The sequence below is a fragment of the Kogia breviceps genome, chromosome 3 (assembly GCF_026419965.1).
Source record: "Kogia breviceps isolate mKogBre1 chromosome 3, mKogBre1 haplotype 1, whole genome shotgun sequence".
Lineage (NCBI taxonomy): Eukaryota > Metazoa > Chordata > Mammalia > Artiodactyla > Physeteridae > Kogia > Kogia breviceps.
This window is the reverse complement of record NC_081312.1, coordinates 10,318,759-10,339,629: the sequence shown is the minus strand read 5'-3', so window position 1 is coordinate 10,339,629 and position 20,871 is coordinate 10,318,759. Positions and strand designations below refer to the sequence as shown.

Sequence of the window (20,871 nt, the reverse complement as noted above, 5' to 3'; positions counted from 1 at the left end):
CACTTCATTTATTTAGTCTTCTTTACTTAGTTTTGGTAGAGTTAAGTGTAGAGTTCAAGGCAGTCTTTTGTTAGACTTATTTCTAGTATATTATGTGTCTTGGTATTGTAAATGGAATTGTAATTTAAAGTTTTACTTTCCAGTTTTTTGTTGCTGGAGTTTAAGAATACTATTGATTTTTGTATATTAACCTTGTGTTTTAAAAATGTGCTAAGTTTGCTTATTTGTTGTAGAAGTTGGTTTTTAGATTTAATAGGACAGTCTACCTGAGCCATTTTGTCATCTTTTAGTACAGTAGGATTACTTCTTCCTGTTCAGTGTTTGTGCCTTTTATTTCTTTCTTTTTGTCATATTAAAAGGTCCAGGAGCTCTAGTATAATAAGAGACCTCTGACTAATAAAAGTGATGCAAGTAGCCATCTTTGTCTTTTTACTGATCTTAGAGGGAAGCAGTTCAATCTTTCATCATTAGGTATGGTGTTATCAATAGGTTTTATATAGATGCCCTTTATCGCTTCTATTCCTAGTCTGCTGAGAGTTTGTATGAATGATTGTTGAATTTTGCCAGATGCTTTTTCTGCATTTCCTGAAATATTTATTTTTCTACTTTCATTGTGTTAAAACACTGAGTTACATTGATTTTTCAAATGGTAAACCGATTTTATATTTTGGGGATAAACTCTATTTGGTGATAATATATTGTCCTTTTCTCTGCTGTTGGATGCTTGGCTAATTTATTTAAAGGAATTTTGCCTTTGTATTCATAAATTCATAGTGGAAACTGGTTTATAATTATTGGGGTCATTTCTTGGGTCTTTTAAATTTGGTATTGGAGTTATTCTGGCCTCATAAAATGAGATGGATAGTATTACCACTTCCTCTATTTTCTGACAAATTTTGTGTAAAATTTTTTTTTTTTTTTTTTTCCTTGAGTGTTTGATAGAATTCACTAGTGAAACTATCAAGACTCAAAGTTTTCATTTTGGAAGGATTTTGATAATTCATTCAATTATTTTAATAGCTATAAAACTATTCAGATTTTCTTTCTTTTTTGTCAATTTGATAAGTTGCTTCCCCCCCCCCCAATTTGTCCGTGTCATCTAAGCTGTCAAATTTGTTGGCATATATTGTTTATAATATTCTTATATTATCCTTCTAATGTATATAGAATCTATGGTGATAACCCCCTGTTACATTTTTATCTTAGTGATTGGTGTTTCTCTCTGTCTCTTCACCCCCCACCCTTTTTTTGAATTGCTTTTTGGTGTTTTTTCTACAGATTACAGCAGACATACCTAACCTTTTATAGTCTTCTTATTGTTAATATTGTACCACTTTTTTTTAACAGTGATACAGAACCCTTTACCTGCTCTATACTGTTCTTTATGTTACACTTGTCATGTGAATTACATCTGCACTGAAAATCCCACCAGTCAGTGTGATAATTTTTGCTTTAAGTTGTCATATGTATCTTGAAGAACTTAAGAGAGTAAACCTGTGTGTTTACTCAGATGTTTACCATTTCCAGTGCTCTTCATTCATTGCTTAGGACCCAAATTTCCCACTTATTTTTCCCTTCAGCCTGAAGAACTTTCTTTGGAAGTTCTCAGAGTGCAAGTATTTTGTAACAAGTTATCTTCGTTTTCCTTTATCTAAAATTTCTTATTTGTGCCTTTCTCTCTAAAGGATATTTTTATTGGATACAGAATTCTGGGTTTACAGCCTTTTTTATACTGTACTTTAAGAAGAGTTTCTGTCTGTGTTGTGGTCTCCATAGCATCTGATAAAATATCTGTTCTCATTTGAATTACTATTCAAGAATAATAATTATTATATAATAATAATTATATAATAATTATAAATAATATATAAATAATAATAAGAATTATTATTCTTCTCTATATAATTATTATATTATTATATAGAATAATAATTACTATTACTCTCTATATAATTATTATTCTTCTCTGGCTACTTCCAAGATTTTTTCTTTTCTTTTTTGTCTTTAGCAGTTTGCTTGTGATGTTTTTAGGCATGATTAGCTTCAAATTTGTTCTGTCTTGGATTTGCTGAGCTTCTTGAATCTGTAAATATGTATCATTTCCCAAATTTGGGAAGGTTTGAGCCATTATTTATTTCAATATATGTTCTGTCCCAGTTCCTCACTCTTATACCTCTGGGTCTCCAATTGCACATATGTTAAATCTTTGGATATTATCCCACAGGTCCATGAGGCTTTGTTCTTTCTTTCTTTTTTTTTCTTACTTAAACTCTGCTACTCAGAGTGAATAATTTCTGTTGATCCATCTTCAGTGTCACCAGTTCTTTTTCTGCCCTCTACATTTGGCTGCTGAGCCTCTCCACTGATTTAAAATTTTCCATTACTCTATTTGTCAGTTCTAAAATTCTGATTTTTTTATATTGTCTATTTTTCTGCAGAGAATTATGCTGTGAGATTAAAAACTTTAATGGAAATCCTCTGAAAAGCAAATTGCATTATTTCAGCAATCTAAGCCAAAGTTTAGAGTTCAGGATTGCCAGTGGTAGAAGATGTAGAGAATAAGCAGACTCTAAAAAATTTTAGGACTTAATGACTTAAGCCCAAGGCAAAAATCAGAGAATAGAAAAAGATCCACAGATGATCCTGATATTAGAGTTAGCAGACAAGAACTTCAAGACAACTGTGATTAATATGATCGAGATAGTAGAGGAAAAGATGAAGCAGGTAACACTACTGTTAAGCTCACTTAGTGATATTTTTCAGTTTTTCATGTTTTATTTTCAGTTTTAGAATTTTTATTTAATAGTTTTTTATGCAGTCCAGTTCTATGTGGAAAATTTTTTATCTTGTCTATTTTCTCTGCCTTTTTATTTTACATGCACTTGAAAATAATGTATGTTCTCCAGTGTTGATTGTAGTGTACTGTACATGTCGGTTATGCCATGTTTGTTCAGAACTTGATATGTTTATTGATTTTTCTTGGCTATTCTGTTGGGATAAAGAACTCTTTGAGTTTGGGTAACATTTTGTTTCTTGGTCTGGGAGCTGTTTATATGGGTGTGTTCACTTCGGGAAAATTTATTGAACTGTACACTTATATTTGTGCACTTTCTCTATGTGTATTATACTTCAATGGAACATTTAAATAATATCTAAAAGATCATTTCTTTTTCTCTCAGTCTTTTAAAAGAAGAACATGATTTTGCCATGTATCAGTCAGAAATGGAAAGGGCCAGTAGTAACACATTTTGCTGATGATAATTAGTAAATACATTGTAGAAATTAATGGCTCATCACAACAATGATACTAAACTCATTGTTTTAGTTTGACAAGCCTCCAAGGGCACAATTCTGTAGATGTTTAAAAAAACACAAATCTGAAAGAACTTTGACTTCTTTAGACACTAATTTGGAAAAATAAATTACTTCTGTTACATATTTTTGTGAACTGTATCTGTACCTGTAAAGCTTAGAGTAATTTCTGATTAGAACAATTTTCTAAATCTAATGCTTACCTTTAATGCTAAGATACTGTTTTATTACTAGGAACAATTAGAAAAAGAAAAGCAACAAAACGATGGAAGGCCCATGAGTGATAAAACCTTTGAAAAGAAACGTAAGTAGTTTTCGCATGTCTTTATCACCAAGGTACCCAACTGATGTTGCATCCTAGCGTGCTGAGAGACCATGCTTAGTTTTTAATTTAATATGAAAAATCACTTCACCTTCTTTCATTTATCAAAGTTGTTTTCAAAAATTGGCTGCTAATTGTGATATAGATTTAGGAGTACATGAATAAATGGTGAGGATCAATGTGGAGGTTCAGATCCTTCAAAGGAAAGTTTGAAGTTTTGTAACAGCAATAAGATTGTGAAATTGATCACTGAATAACTGAGATTGAAATATTTAAATATATAAAAAGTAAGATTTGGAAAAGAGTGTTGCTTCACTAGGGATAGTGATTCATATTCTCTGCATTGCCTTGTATGTGTATGGAGATTAATAAGAACTCAGATGAAATTATAGCACTTAAATCAGAGTTTGTTTTAGGTAGAGACACCAAGACACCAACAACTCTGCCCAAGAACATCCCCATTTCTGTCCCTGGACCCTCTTCTGGCACCCCATCCACAAGTAAGAAACTTGTTTTTGTGTCTCCTTTTTTCCTTTCCTAAACAATAATTACAGGGAAGTCACTCCATGAGATGAGATATATTATTTGAAGGCACCTTTTGCCTTTTACTGTTGGTTGTTTTGGTGGTTTTTAATGGGCAGTAGGGGTAAGAGATACACTAGTCAGGTCAAGCTAAGGAAAGGAAGCTACATCTGTCAGTGTTTTACTGAAAATTGTGGGAGTTGGAGAGGAAATGGGGTTGGGGCAGCTAAGGATGAACTGATGAACTAAACAATTGCATTTTCCTTTTGCTTGTTACTCTAGGCAAAGAAATCAAGAAATCCAAATTGATTCGAAGCCAGTCTTTTAATAATCAAGCTTTTCATGCAAAATATGGCAACTTAGACAAGTGTGCTGGGTATGATCTGTCAGCTACTCACATTCTGGCTTAATTTTTATTCTATTTTATTTTTTAATTAATTTTATTGGAGTATAGTTGCTTTACAATGTTGTGTTAGTTTCAGCTGTACAGCAAAGTGAATCAGTTATACATATACATATATCCCCTCTTTTTTAGATTTCCTTCCCATTTAAGTCACCACAGAGCATTGAGTAGAGTTCCCTGTGTTATTTTATACATAGTACTGTGTTTATGTCAATCCCTAATCTCCCAATGCATCCCGACCTCCCTTCCCCATTGGTATCCATAAGTTTGTTCACAGACACATCTGTGTCTCTGTTTCTGCTTTGCAAATAAGTTCATCTGTACCACTTTTCTAGATTCCACATATAAGTGATATTATACAATGTTCCTTTTTCTATTTCTGACTTACTTCACTCTGTATGACAGTCTCTAGGTCTATCCACGCCTCTGCAAATGGCACTATTTTGTTCCTTTTTATGGCTGAGTAATATTCCTTTGTATATATGTACCACATCTTCTTTATCTATTCCTCTGTTGATGGACATTTAGGTTGCTTCCATGTCCTGGCTGTTGTAAATAGTGCTGCAGTGAACAATGGTGTGCATGTATCTTTTTTTTTTTTTTTTTTGCGGTACGTGGGGCTCTCACTGTTGTGACCTCTCCCTTTGCGGAGCACAGGCTCCGGACGCGCAGGCTCAGCGGCCATGGCTCACGGGCCCAGCCTCTCTGCGGCATGTGGGATCTTCCCAGGCTGTGCATGAACCCGTGTCCCCTGCATCGGCAGGTGGACTCTCAACCACTGTGCCACCAGGGAAGCCCTGCATGTATCTTTTTGAATTACGGTTTTCTCCAGGTATATGCCCAGGAGCTGGATTGCTGGGTCTTATGGTAATTCTATTTTTAGTTTTATGAGGAACCTCCATAGTGTTTGTACCAATTTGCATTCCCACCAACAGTATAAGAGGGTTCCGTTTTCTCCACATCCTCTCCAGCATTTTTGTTTGTAGATTTTTTTTTTTTTTTTTTTTTTTTTTTTTTTTTTTTTTTTTTTTTTTGCGGTACGCGGGCCTCTCACCGTTGTGGCCTCTCCCATTGCGGAGCGCAGGCTCCGGACGCGCAGGCTCAGCGGCCATGGCTCACGGGCCCAGCCGCTCCGCGGCATGTGGGATCTTCCCGGACCGGGGCACGAACCCGTGACCCCTGCATCGGCAGGCGGATTCTCAACCCCTGCGCCACCAGGGAAGCCCTGTTTGTAGATTTTTTGATGACGGCCATTCGGACTGATGTGAGGTGATACCTCATTTTAGTTTTGACTTGCATCTCTTTAATAATTAGTGGCGTTGAGCACCTTTTCATGTGTTTCTTGGCCATCTGTATGTCTTCTCTGGAGAAATGTCTATTTAGGTCTTCTGTCCATTTTTTCATTGGGTTGTATTTTTTTTGATATTGAGCTGCATGAACTGTTTATATATTTTAGAGATTAATGCCCTGTCAGTTGCTTTGTTTGAAAATATTTAATCTCATTCTGAGCATTGTCTTTTCGTTTTGTTTATGGTTTCCTTTGCTATGCAAAAACTTTTAAGTTTAATTAGGTCCCACTTGTTTATTTTTGGTTTTATTTTCATACTCTAGGAGGTGGGTCAAAAAAAAGATCTTTCTGAGATTTATGTCGGAGGGTTCTGCCTATGTTTTCCTCTAAGCGTTTTACAGTGTCTGGCCTTACATTTAGGTCTTTAATCCATTTTGAGTTTATTTTTGTGTGTGGTGTTAAGGAGTGTTCTAATTTTATTCTTTTACATGTAGCTGTCCAGTTTTTCCAGCACCACTTACTGAAGAGACTGTCTTTTCTCTATTGTACATTCTTGCCTCCTTTGTCATGGATTAGGTGACCATAGGTGTGTGGGTTTATCTCTGGGCTTTGTATCCTGTTCCATTGATTTATTTTTCTGTTTTTGTGCCAGTACCATACTGTCTTGATGAATGTAGCTTTGTAGTATAGTCTGAAGTCAGGGAGCCTGATTCTTCCAGCTCTGTTTTTCTTTCTCAAGATTGCTTTGGCTATTCAGGATCTTTTGTGTTTCCATACAAATTGTAAAATTTTTTGTTCTAATTCTGTGAACAGTGCCATTGGTAATTTGATAGGGAGTACATGGAATCTGTAGCTTGCTTTGGGTAGTATAGTCATTTTCACAGTATTGATTCTTCCAGTCCAAGAACATGGTATGTTTCTCCATCTGTTGGTGTCGTCTTTGATTTCTTTCATCAGTATCCTATAGTTTTCTGAGTACAAGTCTTTTGTCTCCTTAGGTAGGTTTATTCCTAGGTATTTTATTCTTTTGTTGCAATGGTAAATAGGATTGTTTCCTTAATATCTCTTTCTGATTTTTCATTGTTAGTGTATAGGAATGCAAGAGATTTCTTTGTATTAATTTTGTATCCTGCAACTTTACCAAATTCATTGGTAAACTCTACTCGTTTTCTGGTGGCTTTATTATAGTATCATGTCATCTGCAAACAGTGACAGTTTTACTTCTTTTCCAATTTGGATTCCTTTTATTCCTTTTTCTTCTCTGATTGCTGTGGCTAGGACTTCCAAAACTATGTTGAATAATAGTGACAAGAATGGACACCCTTGTCTTGTTCCTGAACTTAAAGGAAATGCTTTTAGTTTTTCACTGTTGAGAATGATGTTTGCTGTGGAATTGTCATATATGGCCTTTATTATGTTGAGGTAGGTTCCTTCTATGCCCACTTTCTGGAGAGTTTTTATCATAAATGGGTGTTGAATTTTGTCAGAAGCCTTATCTGCATCTATTGAGATGATCATATGGTTTTCATTCTTCAATTTGTTAATATAGTATATCACATTGATTGATTTGCATATATTGAAGAATCCTAGTATCTCTGGGATAAGTCCCACTTGATCACGGTGTATGGTCCTTTTAATGTGTTGTTGGATTCTGTTTGCTAGTATTTTGTTGAGGATTTTTGTGTCTGTGTTCCTCAGTGATATTGGCCTATAATTTTCTTTTTTCGTGATATCTTATCTTTGTCTGGTTTTGGTGTCAGGGTGATGGTGGCCTCTTAGAATGAGCTTGGGAGTGTTCCTTCCTCTGCAATTTTCTGGAAGAGTTTGAGAGGTTGGGTGTTAGCTTTTCTCTAAATGCTTGATAGAATTCACCTGTGAAGCCAACTGGTCCAAGACTTTTGTTTGTTGGAAGATTTTTAATCACAGTTTCAATTTCATTACTTGTGATTGGTCTGTTCATATTTTCTGTTTCTTCCTGGTTCAGTCTTGGAAAGTTATACCTTTCTAAGAATTTTTCCATTTCTTCCAGGTTGTCCATTTTATTGGCATATAGTTGCTTGTAGTAGTCTCTTATGTATTTCTGTGGTGTCAGTTGTAACTTCTCCTTTTTCATTTCTAATTTTATTGATTTGAGTCCTCTCCCTTTTTTTTCTTGATGAGTCTGGCTAAAGGTTTATCAATTTTGTTTATCTTCTCAAACAACCAGCTTTTAGTTTCATTGATCTTTGCTGTTGTTTTCTTCATTTCTATTTCGTTTACTTCTGCTCTGATTTTTATGATTTTTCTTTTACTAACTTTGGGTTTTGCTTGTTCTTCTTTCTCTAGTTGCTTTACGTGTAAGGTTAGGTTGTTTGAGATTTTTCTTGTTTCTTGAGGTAAGATTGTATTGCTATAAACTTCCCTCTTAGAACTGCTTTTTGTTGTATCCCATAGGTTTTGGGTCATCATGTTTTCATTGTCATTTGTTTCTAGGTATTTTTTGATTTCCTCTTTGATTTCTTCAGTTATCCATCGGTTATTTAATAACATATTGTTTAGCTTCTATGTGTTTGTGTTTTTTACAGTTTTTTTTCCTGTAATTGATTTCTAATCTCATAGCATTTTGGTCTGAAAAGATGCTTGATATGATTTCAGTTTTCTTAAATTTACTGAGGCTTGATTTGTGACCCAAGATGTGATCTCTCCTGGAGAATGTTCCATGTGCACTTGAGAAGAAAGTGTATTCTGCTGCTTTTGGATGGAATGTCCTATAATTATCAATTAAGTTTATCTGGTCTAATGTGTCATTTAAGGCTTGTGTTTCCTTATTAATTTTCTGTCTGGATGATCTGTCCATTGGTATAAATGGGATGTTAACGTCCCGCACGATTATTGTGTTCTTGTCGATTTCCTCTTTTATGGCTGTTGTTAGCATTTGCCTTATGTATTGAGGTGCTCCTATGTTGGGTGCGTAAATGTTTACAATTGTTATATCTTCTTCTTGGATTGATCCCTTGATCATTATGTAGTGTCCTTCCTTGTATCTTTTAACATTCTTTATTTTAAAGTCAATTTTGTCTGATATGAATATTGCTACTCCAGCTTTCTGTTGATTTTCATTTGCATGGAATATGTTTTTCCATCCCCTCACTTTCAATCTGTATGTATCCCTAGGTCTGAAGTGGGTCTCTTGTAGACAGCATATATATGGGTCTTGTTCTGACTTAATTTTCATTTTATAGTCATACATCTTTATGTGAAATGTTTATATTATTAAATAAAATCAGGATTAATTTTTAGGTTTTTATAGGTCAGTAATTTCTAAGTTATCTTCTATAAAAATTTCATGTTAAAAAAAAAGTAGTCTACGAATTTCCATAAGAAATAGGTATCCTGGAATTCTAGGAAGACTACTGCCCTGATGCTTTATAACAACATCATGGAATCCGTGTATTGTTTATGCTCTATCACCTATGCCACACAACTTCTAAATGTGTATGAACGTGCCCCATTTACTAAATGGATGTGGACATCTGTTTGCTGCTAGTGTTGTTTCTGTCCGTAAAGAAGCCACTGGCCTGTTTCTGTGGTAAAGTGGTGACAACAGAGTTCTCCTGATGGTAGATGAATGTGTAGTCTCCCTTTTGGCCCAGAACACAAAATTAGAAACAGTTAAGATTAGGAGAGAATCAGCATAAATTGACCATGAATTTTATATATATTGTATACATATAGTATATAACAGCTGTATATCAAGCGGCAAGCAAAGTAATTTTAAGGGAAAATAAATGTCTTCAAAACTATTTATCGGCTTCCCTGGTGGCGCAGTGATTGAGAGTCCGCCTGCCGATGCAGAGGACGCGGGTTCGTGCCCCGGTCTGGGAAGATCCCACATGCCGCGGAGTGGCTGGACCCGTGAGCCATGGCCACTGAGCCTGTGCGTCCGGAGCCTGTGTTCCGCAACGGGAGAGGCCACAACAGTGAGAGGCCCACATACCAAAAAAAAAAAAAAAAAAAAGAAAAAAAAAAAAAACGATCAAAAAAAATAACGTTATGGGAAAAATGTTTTTCTTTTATTATTTTTATCTTCTTATAAAAGATTGAATAGAAAGCTTATTCTAGATTTTCAGCTATATTTTTGGACATTATTGGTAGATCCTTCTAAAGTTCCTAGCCAATAGGGTGATCTCAAGATGGATAAAAGAGATTAGAACTAAAGATAAGTTATTTCCAGGAAAATTTTATCCACATTACCTGTTTTGGCTGAGCATCAATAGAAGACCTGTTATTTTGATGTAGCAGAAATTTAAGGAAATTATTTTAAGTTAAAGACAAAGTAATTATTGTGAGGCATGGAATGTAAAAAATAAATGGGAAATAAAAATAGCAAGCATGTTTCATAAGAAGTAGAGGAAAGCATTTTTAAAAAGATTAGCAAAGACTAGTGCTAGATGACTGGGATTGAAAGAAGCATATTCCTGTATTTTAACTAAATCATGTTCTTTTCTAGTAAAAGTTCTACAGCAGCATATACACCTTCTGTCTCAGGGTTAACGAAGACTTCTGTGATTTCACTAACTGGTAAGTAGAAATCTGAGTTCTTCAAAAAATTGTTAAATTTAATAAAATATGATTTTCCTTCAATGACCCATTTCTTTATTTCTAGATGCAGTTTCCCTAAATTTATATCTTTATCAAATAGCAAAGAAATTAAACTTTTCCCTAACAATTAAGAAGATGCTTAACAATACTATTTTGTTTTCGCTGTGTCAAGAGTCAGAGTTCAATATTTGCAAAAGAGGAAAAGGACAAAATAAGATAGGTTTTACCATGGTCTGAAGACCTAATGAGGCATAGACTAAAAGTTTTTGCAATAATTTTTAAGGCAGTTAAAAACAGCAGGGCTTCACTGTGGATCATATGCTGCTAAACAGTTACAATATTATGTATTTGAAAGTTTATACCAGGGGTAAAGGGCCACATGATAAATATTTTGGGCTCTGTTGTCCAATTGGTTTCTGTCACAATTACTCAACTCTGGTGTGACAGAGTAAAAGCAGCCATAGACAACACATAACAAGTAGGTATGGCCTTTATTGGACACAATATTGTTGTGTCTCAGGGAACAGGGAGGCCTGAGGAGGAGAGAGATGGGGGAATGGCCAGTAAGTGGAGCAATCAGAACAGACACAACATAAATCGATTAAGTTTGCCATCTTTTTTTTTTTTTAAGGGAACTTTATTTTTATTTATTTATTTATTTATTTATGGCTGCGTTGGATCTTCCTTGCTGTGTGGGCTTTCTTTAGTTGCGGTGAGCGGGGGCTACTCTTCGTTGCAGTGCACAGGCTTATTGCGGTGGCTTCTCTTGTTGCAGAGCACGGACTGTAGGCACGCAGGCTTCAGTAGTTGTGGCACATTGGCTTCAGTAGCTGTGACATGCGGGCTTCAGTAGTTGTGGCTCACAGGCTCTAGAGCACAGACTCAGTAGTTGCGGCGCACAGGCTTACTTGCTCCGCGGCATGTGGGATCTTCCCGGACCAGGGCTCAAACCTGTGTCCCCTGCATTGGCAGGCGGATTCTTAACCACTGCACCACCAGGCGAGCCCAAGTTTGCCATCTTATGTGAGTGTGGTTCATGGTGCCCCAAGACAATTGCAATAGTAACATCAAAGATCACTGATCACAGACCACCGTAAATATAATAATAATGAAACAGTTGGAAATATTGTAAGAATTATCAAAATCTGACACGAAGACAAGAAGCGAGCAAATGCTGTTGGAAAAATGGTGCTGTTAGACTTGCTGGGCCCAGTGTTGCCACAAACCTTCAATTTATAAAAAACGCATTTTCTGTTCTATCTGCAGTAAAGTGAAGAGCAATAAAACAAGGTAGGCTTGTGTATGATATGCAGATTCTAAAACTTAACATCCAAAGCCTTAAATAAGTGCATGTCTCTCATAAGGGTAAATTATTTATTAAAATATTTGAGAAGTATTCTATCTTAAAATTTTGGTATTATTTTGGGGAGAGGGAATAGGTTGAATGAAATATCTCCTAGGTTTCTTGATTAGAAGAATGTGCTTATTACTTATTTATTTATTACTTAATGAATTACAGACTGAGGAAAAAGTCACTATACAATTACATATCTGATCTACAAAGAGAAAATGGGATCAAAATGTCTCTTAACAAATGTATTAAGTGTTCACAGAGAGAAGGGATTTTATTTACTTTTGAGGCTTAAGACGGGCTTCAGGATGATTATCATTTGAGGTGAACTTTAAGGTATGCTAGGATTTTGACAGGCAGAGATGGGTGTGGAATACTGTCCCATGCAGAGGACCTGTTAGAAGGAAAAGCTGACTGTTGTGTCTTCAGGGAGCAACAGCAGGCTGTTTGGCTGGAGCATGGAGAGGGTGTAGGGGGAGTAGTGTTAAATAAAATAAAGGTAAGGTCAAGTGTAGAGCGGAAGATCTAATTGATGCTTTTTACTTAAGATGAATCCGTCAGTCATCAATTTCAGCATTCCAAAGCTATGTGGGCACCACAGACTGGGGGAAATGTAAAGGGAATTCCAGTAAGGATTCAGGGAAACACATTGCAATGTATCTAGTTTGGGTGGGTATGAAAATTTGTGGAACCCTTTGGAAGCAGTTTGGTCAAGTTCATCAAGAATCCTAGTTTTACGGGCTTCCCTGGTGGCACAGTGGTTGAGAGTCCGCCTGCCAATGCAGGGGACATGGGTTCATGCCCCGGTCTGGGAAGATCCCACATGCCGCGGAGAGGCTAGGCCCGTGAGCCATGGCCGCTGAGCCTGCTCGTCCGGAGCCTGTGCTCCGCAACGGGAGAGGCCACAGCAGTGAGAGGCCCAGTTACCACACACACAAAAAGAATCCTAGTTTTATAAAATAGTCTATGCCTCAAAAAAATCCCATTTCTAGTGATCTGTCATGAAGTATAAATAAAACACATATAACGAGAAAAAATTTGTCACAGTGTTCCTCCTTGACACGATGTGATGAAGATGCTACTTTACCTCTTCTCATTCTTCCTCAAACCCGGAACCCTAGTCTAATTGTGAGAAAAACATCAGACAAATTCCAGTAGAGGCACATCCTACAAAATATTTGACCAGTACCCCTAAAAACTGTTAAGGTCATCAAAAGCAAGGAAAGGCTAAGAAACTGTCCCAGCCAAGGAGAGCCTAAGGGGAGCTGACAAGTAAGTGTACTGTGGTGCCCTGGATGGGATCCTGAGACAAAAACACATTGGGTGAGACTGACAGAATTCAAACACACTGTGGATTTTTGTTAATAATGATGTGTCATCACTGGCTCACTAATTGTACCAAGTATAGTATGTAAATGTAAGGTGTTAATAATAGGGGAACTAGGTGGAAGGGGTAGGTGGGAATTCTTTATACTCTCTTCTAAATTTTTCTATAAATCTAATACTTCAAAAAATTGTCTATTTAAAGATAATATTTAAAATAACTTCAAAGATTTTAAATGCATAGGAATAAATTTAACAAAATGTGTCCTAAATGCACACTCAGAACTTCCAAAATGTTGCTGAAAGAAATTAAAGAAAACATAAATAAATGGAAAGCTGTACCCTGTTTATGGATTAGAAAACTTAATATTGTTATGATGTCAATTCATTTTAAATTGAGCCAGAGATTCAGTGCAATCCTGATAACAATTTTGACAGTCTTTTTGAAATTTACTGTGTATTCAGATTCATTGAACTGAGTATTTTGAAAAAAAATAAAGTTAGAGAATGTCAATTACTTGATTTCATCATTTACTACTAAAGCGTCAGTACTCAAGATTGTGTGCCCTGCCCTGACGTACATAGTCAGCTGAGTTTCAACAAAGGTGACGTGATTGTATTTTTTAAAATGATACTAGAACAATTGGATATCCGTAAAAAACCCAAAGAACTGAACTTCAATTCTTATCTCACAACTGTACACAAAATTAACTCAACATGTATTCTAAACTTAAGCATAAAAGCTAAAACTCTGATATTTCTGAAGAAAATATAGAAGGGAGTCTTTGTGATTTTGGAATCGACAAAAGGTTTTCCAAACCATAAAGAAAAAAATTAACATATTGGACTTCATAAAAATTTAAAGTTTTAGCACTTTGAAATAGAGCATTAAAAAAATAAAAGGCAGGACACAGATTGGGAGAAAATATTCATGTTACAAACACCTGACAAAGGACTTGTATCCAGAATATACAAAGATCTTTTTTTTTTTTTTTAAGTTGAAGTATAGTTGATTTACAATATTGTGTTAGTTTCAGGTGCACAACACAGCAATTCAGTTATACATGTATTCTTCCACAGGTCCTCTTTCCTTATAGGTTATTACAAAATACTGAGTATAGTTCCCTATGCTATACAGTAGTTCCTTGTTGGTTATCTATTTTATTATTTATATAGCAGGGTGTATGTGTTAATCCCAACCTCCTAATTTATCCCTCCCCCCCTTTTCCCACCTTTCCCCTTTGGTAACCATAAGTTAGTTTTCTATGTCTGTGAGTCTCTTTCTACTTTGGAAATAAGTTCATTTGTATCTTTTTTTTTTTTTTTTTTTTAGATTCCACATATAAGCAATATCATATGATATTTATCTTTCTCTGGCTTACTTCACTTATTATGATAATCTCTAGGTCCATACATGTTGCTGCGAATGGCATTATTTTATTCTTTTTTTTATGGCTGAGTAATATTCTATATTCCACCACATCTTCTTTATCCATTCCTCTGTTGATGGACATTTAGGTTGCTTCCATGTCTTGGCTATTGTAAACAGTGCTGCAATGAACATTGGGGTGCCTGTATCTTTTCGAATTATGCTTTTCTCTGGATATATGCCCAGGAGTTGGGTTGCAGGATCATATGGTAGTTCTATTTTTAATTTTAAGAATATACAAAGATCTTTAAAACAAATCAGGCAACTGATTTTAAAATGGGAAAAAAATTGAACATGCACTTCATGAAAGAAGATACAAATAAGTAAGTAAAAAGATGCTTAAGATCAGTAATCATTAAGAAATGCAAATTAAAGCAATGAGAACCCCCCCCACACACACACACACATACAAGGAGATACCACTTCACACCCACTAGAATGACTAAAAAGACTCACAACATCAAGTGTGTGTGAGGATGTGGAGTAACTTTCCAGGACTCTCATATGTTGCTGTTGGAAATGCAAAATGGTATAATCACTTTGGACAGCAGTTTGGCAGTTTCTTATGAAGTTAAATATACACTTACTATGTGATTCAGCAGTTCCATGCCAAGACTTTTACTGAAGAGAAATTAAAACATATGTCCATACACAGACTTGCACACAGTTGTCCATAGAAGCTCTATTTGTAATAGGTAACAAATTTTTGGAAAAATATCATAATGTCTGTCGATAGGAGAATGGATAGACAAATGTGCAGTGGGAATACCAGTCAGTAATAAAAAGGATGAGGTAGCGATGTGGATGGATCGCAGCGTAGTTATGCTGCACGAAAGAAGCCAGACAAAAAAGCATACATACTGTATGATTCCATTTATACAATATCCTGTAAAATGCAGACTAATCAGTAGTGACAGGAGGCAGGTCTGTGGTTGCCTGGATTGGGGAGGGGGGTGGAGGGAGAGATGACAAGGAGGCAGAGCAAACATCCAGTGATGGATGTGTTCACGCTTGATTGTGGTGATGGCTTCACGGGTGTGTACAAATGTCAGAACCTTAAATTTGCGCAACTTATTGTATATAAATTATACCTTAATAAAGTTGACTTTAAAAGAAGGGAAATAAAGTCAGTTACTTAATAACCTTCTCTAAGGTTCACATCTCTCTAAGTATATTCCATCTGGCTGACTGTACATGTATTACTTTCAGATGATTCATTCCGGACTCGCAATGCCAGTAGTACCCCCAGTTCCTTTTCTTCTAATACTCCCCTGCCCAGCACCTCCCGCGGGACAGGTAACTCAGGTGATCCCAAGAGCAGTGGAAGTAAAGATACACAACCACGGAAGGCTACCTTGTAAGTAATCCGGTGATGTACTGCTAAGTGTTTTCTTCTGTTCTTTTTCCTCAGTGTACACCTTCCCGCTTAAATACTTTCCAAAGAATAGAAGATGTCTGTAATGAGGCAATGTCATCAATTAAAAGGGATTATTATTATCACTGTTACGTTAGATACTTTATATAAGATAATTTATATATGGCAAAGACATTGTAACCTTAGGGAGTTGACAAGAAACTTTAAATGGTTCCCACTAATATCTGAGATCTGTTTATTTTTCTGTGAGATATTTGCATTCAGGAAATTTAGCTCTGAGAAGACAGAGTATAATTGCATTCCTTTAAACAACTAGCTTAAGTACACAGCATTTAATCACCCAGTGCTCAGAGGGATGGGTGTAACTGATGCCACTTAAGAAATATTACTGCAGCATATAATCCAGAGTTACGGGTCCAATAAGCTAGATTCTACAGACAACATTCGTTCCTTAAAGTTATAAAGGTCACAAAGGGCCTCTATTCTCCTTTTCCCCTTGTGGTTCCTTTTTATGCACCATTTATATCCTGTTTGAAGTGTCAAAGCCTTTATTTCTTTTAGGTTAAACATTTAAGAGGGTAGTGCCAAAAAAAGTCTCCATAACGGGAGGTCATATCCAGGTAGAAGTGATTTCATCCAAAATGCCCAAACTATAGTTACACATTTCCGCTTTCATATGGGACAGGTGAATCTTCTGATTAGAAGAGAATTTAAACAGGATTCAGACTTTCTTTTAAACATATTTCACTTAACTCATGAATATTTTCTAATAAAGTTTCTGATGTGCATCTTTTTGCAGAAACTCCACACTGGAGTCCCATTTAGGAACTGAACTGTATTATAATTTGTTCAAAAATTTTAATTGGTCATTGGTGTATACAAATATAGATGTATTCAAAATTCATTCAAAACTTAGAAATACATTTATTGAATAGAGCTCAAGGAAAGAGTAGGACTACATAATAGAAGAAAGTAATAGCAATAGAAAAAATAATATTGATAGTACAGGTTAGCAGTATTCATACAGAAGATACTTTTATTTACAGAGAATCTCTTAGCCATACAATTATTGCTCTGATTATACTGTGGGAGTTCCATTTAAAGTCTCAAAATAGAGGCAGGGCAGGGTAATGGTCTATGGGGAGCACGGAGCCGGAGCCTCATGCCCTGGTTCCTGTGGCGGTTCCGGCGAGCACTCTGGTCCTCGGTGTGTCCGCGAAATGACAGGGCAAGGCTTACAGTTCATCCTCCGAGGTGCCTTCCATTCTGGCATCCTGAAATCCTTCCTCTCGATCACCCTTGACCCTCTTCCTGTCGAAAGATTGCCCTGGAATTCTTCTATTGAAGAACACGTTTAATAACATCAGAATGCAATTCATTCTCTTTTCAGCTTATCTTTCTAAATGCAATAGGCATTTTTTAATAAGTAAAGACCATTGAAACCTAATATATTTATACTAGCTCTCCTTTATTTCAGATTACTATCTTTATCTGTTTTTTTGTTGTGAGCATGTTTTTCCTTTTTATTGACTGAATTTTCTCTTGTTCAATATTTATAATACATAATTATATAAATAATCATATACTCAGTTATATCTATAATTGATTGTTTTAAAAAATGAATCTAGAAACAAACACTCTGCTGACAAGTCACATGAAGTTTGTTTCTTCTTTTCTGAATATTCTGAAGAAGGAGGAATATTGGTATCACAGCTGCTTTATTAATGTATAACTGAATCTGCAAGTCCACAACTCTCTCTCCATGTTACGTGGTTCTAATTTGGACTCTCTCATGAATGCACACCGCCACATAACTGAAATAGGTGATTGATATCTACATTGGTGATGTTTCTGTGGAGTATTATCCACCGTTCAGTGCCATGCCATATCCAAGTGAAAATCTATCCTTTTCTTCTTAAAATAAACCTATGAAGTGATTTCAGAAACTATTAATTATCTCGGTTTTTGCTGCTCAAAAAAATTCTATGCAAGACATTCTCCAGCTTTACAGTATCATGGAGATGACACATCTGGTATTTAGGAATATCAGTGTCTTAAAGGAAGTACGGAATGCATCATATCTTATGTCTCTCAAGGCCAGACAATTGATATATTTTTAGGCTGTGTTAATTTCTGTTATGGTTATAGAAAGTGAAAAACGTAGGAAAAGTATGAATTGAACTGAATGCTATGTTAGATGCACATAGGATTTAGTAGTTAAAGGTTATTCCAAGTGATCTTTAATATGTAATTCACAGTTCTCATATATTAGGTTTATTCAATGTAGATTATATCTATTTCTTTACTTTGTAAGCATTATATGTATAAAATTTTTCATGTTTTGTTTTCTTTTTTTTCTTCTTTCCTTCTCCTTCTTCTCTCTCTCTTCTTTCTCTCTTTCATTCTTCTCTCTTTCTTTCCTCCTTTTGACAAAGAAAATCCAGAAAATCCAATCCTTAGATCATCTGCTTGAAGGAGGCAAAACAAAGACAACTGGAGATAATGTGATCGATGGACAAAAGCTAACGCAATAGCTCGGGCTTTTTTTTTTTTTTTTTTTTTTTTTTAAATAAATGGGAAAGAGAGAGATACATAATGGCAGTTGATGTTGTTAAACGTTCCATGTTTGAAATTATATTCCCTAGGAGGTATAATATATATTTCTTGAATAATAATGTGGTTACAGAATTTCAGTGTTATAGTGAAGTGTAATGAAAAACAACTTTAGGTATGTGCTTTAACTACTGCTACAAAAGAGATAAGTCTGCATTTATTTGTGCAGGAAACCATCTATTTAATTGTTCTAGAGTTTAGCATTTACAAATTGAAAGGTCCAAATCAACTGAAATTGCCCTGCCTAGATAATCACTTGGCTGGGGACTTGGGAGTAAGAATGACACTGCATTTTCTCACAAATCTCCAAGCCCAATTGAAAAGTCACACTGAAACAGGGTACAAACAGCTGTCCGAAATTATATCAGTCCTACGATTGTGGTGACAAGTTGTTGTACCTCGACATCTGGAAATTAAAATTTGGCAATGAAAATTCTACAAAGATTTCTGATAACTTTTAGCTACAACTACCTTAAAAATAACAGATTGATGATTTCCTTTATTTCCTAGAAGAATTTATTTTATAAATACTTTGTTTACATTTTAGATTGTATTTGTCCTTACTGAGTTAAAAATGATGACTCTAGTTTGAATCAGCTGTTATTCCAAGCTATCATGCTTAAGCTATGTCAACAGCATATATTTGTACTAATGCTAATATTTCCATCAACATTTGCCCGTGGGATATATTCAGTTCTTAATTTTAAAAATGTCAGTTCTTGAGATATACTGTATGAAGCTATTGTCAGCTTCTCTATTTCAAAATGCAATCAGCATATAACCCTATTGATATTAGAAAATATTTGTTTTTTTAAAATATACTGATGTATGATAAAGATCTAATTTGTGAATGCATATGCGTGTGGTTACTTTTTATAATGTGAAATAATGAATAATGAACTTACTCAAAATAAAACATAGGTTAATGAGATACCTGTGTTTGTGAAAAAAGTTTTAAATACTTTCCTGCAGTTTTTATTCGGTAATTAAAGACAGTTCATTCTTAAGTAATGAACAAGAAAAGCTCAAGGGCATCAACTATAAATTACCCAGGGGACAGCTGCTCAGTGTGAGGCTTTCATGCTGTTTGTTTCCCCCTTTCCTTACATATGGCCTCTTTTTTGGCTATTTTTAGTGATTCTTAATATCTTTCATTTAAGGACAATCAGGTAAATGGAATTGTTCAACCATTCATTTTGTCAGTAATTAAAAATTGAGTAGGTATGAGAAGCTTGACAGTACTGGTTAATTCATGCATTCTTTGTGGCTTTCATTTAACTATTTTAGTGACGTCTCCTACTAACATCACTAACGTGGAACTGAATACATTATGATCTAGGAGAAAGTATTGGGGGGATGTAATGGACCTCAGAACAGCGTCAGTTTTTCTAGTACTTTGATTCATAGTCCACATTGACTCTGTTACTTAAAAAAATGGAGAATTTCAGTTTATTTGTTCAAACATAAATTTAGCAGAGTTAGGAACTTTTTATTTTCCACCATGCATGCGGGAGAAGAGGAAAACAATTTGACAGAGAAAAGGCCCTACTGCTTATAGAGCTCAGAAATCTACAGAAGTCAGCTGCAGTCTTAGGCACTAAATTATCAGTTAAGACAGTCAATCAAAGTTATGTTTGGAGGTTTCCTTGCTTTTGTCTACAGAACGTGATAATTTCTAAAGTCGTTGAAATATTTGTTAAAACTATACTTCCAAGGACAGATATGTAAAAACAGTAAAAAACAAATTGGTGACAGTTATGAGTATCCACATATATCTCGATTTACACTGGAAACAAGACCGATAACTCTTATAAAAGTTCTTAGTTTAACAACTTATCAAATAGTTCCTTTAAACCAGTTGTGTGACAAGGAAAGATCTCCCTCCATCTGTAGCTGCAGAGAAATAGGGACATCTCTTCTGTTAATTGTGGAAACTTGCAGTTTTAAGGACATGTTCCAAAATTTCACTAGTTGGCATTAAGCAAAAAAGTAAACCTGTAGAATCAACTTTACTGGCAGAAATGGAGAGGGCAAAAAAGGATTTTACTTAATAGAGAGGAGCATATAGAGCTTTTCTTCCATAACCTCATACACATTTAAAAGTCATTTCCGTTACTTGATTTCCTGAGCTTTATAAAGACACCTTATTCTGGAGGAGTAAGTCCATTTTGCCTGCAGTTAGTGGACATATGTGAAATATTTGAATTGAAATGGAACAGTCTCTTTAGCTTGGCCCTAGTGGTTTTACAGCGAAGATAAAATGAATTCAATTAAGTCAGTAATCTGTTCTTAGTTGTTATATAGCATGTGTGTGAGAGAGTGAGAGAGAGAGAGAGAGAGAGAGAGAGAGAG

At 35.3% G+C, this 20,871-nt stretch overlaps 1 protein-coding gene across 3 annotated transcripts in view; it reads left to right on the top strand.

The window, feature by feature from the left end:
- The window catches only part of PPP4R4 (protein phosphatase 4 regulatory subunit 4), a 126,491-nt gene extending 107,040 nt beyond the window's left edge, over positions 1-19,451 (top strand). For 2 of the 3 annotated variants that reach the window (XM_059056141.2, XM_067027827.1), the window contains 6 exons: positions 3,547-3,616; positions 4,051-4,134; positions 4,439-4,532; positions 10,337-10,407; positions 15,741-15,888; positions 18,342-19,445. In XM_059056141.2, coding sequence (XP_058912124.1) covers positions 3,547-3,616; positions 4,051-4,134; positions 4,439-4,532; positions 10,337-10,407; positions 15,741-15,888; positions 18,342-18,366 — 492 coding nt within the window. In that variant the 3' untranslated portion in view covers positions 18,367-19,445. Of the gene's footprint in view, positions 1-3,546; positions 3,617-4,050; positions 4,135-4,438; positions 4,533-10,336; positions 10,408-15,740; positions 15,889-18,341 lie in introns of all 3 variants that reach the window. The other variant, XM_067027826.1, reaches the window with a different exon arrangement.
- Positions 19,452-20,871: the final 1,420 nt, after the last annotated feature.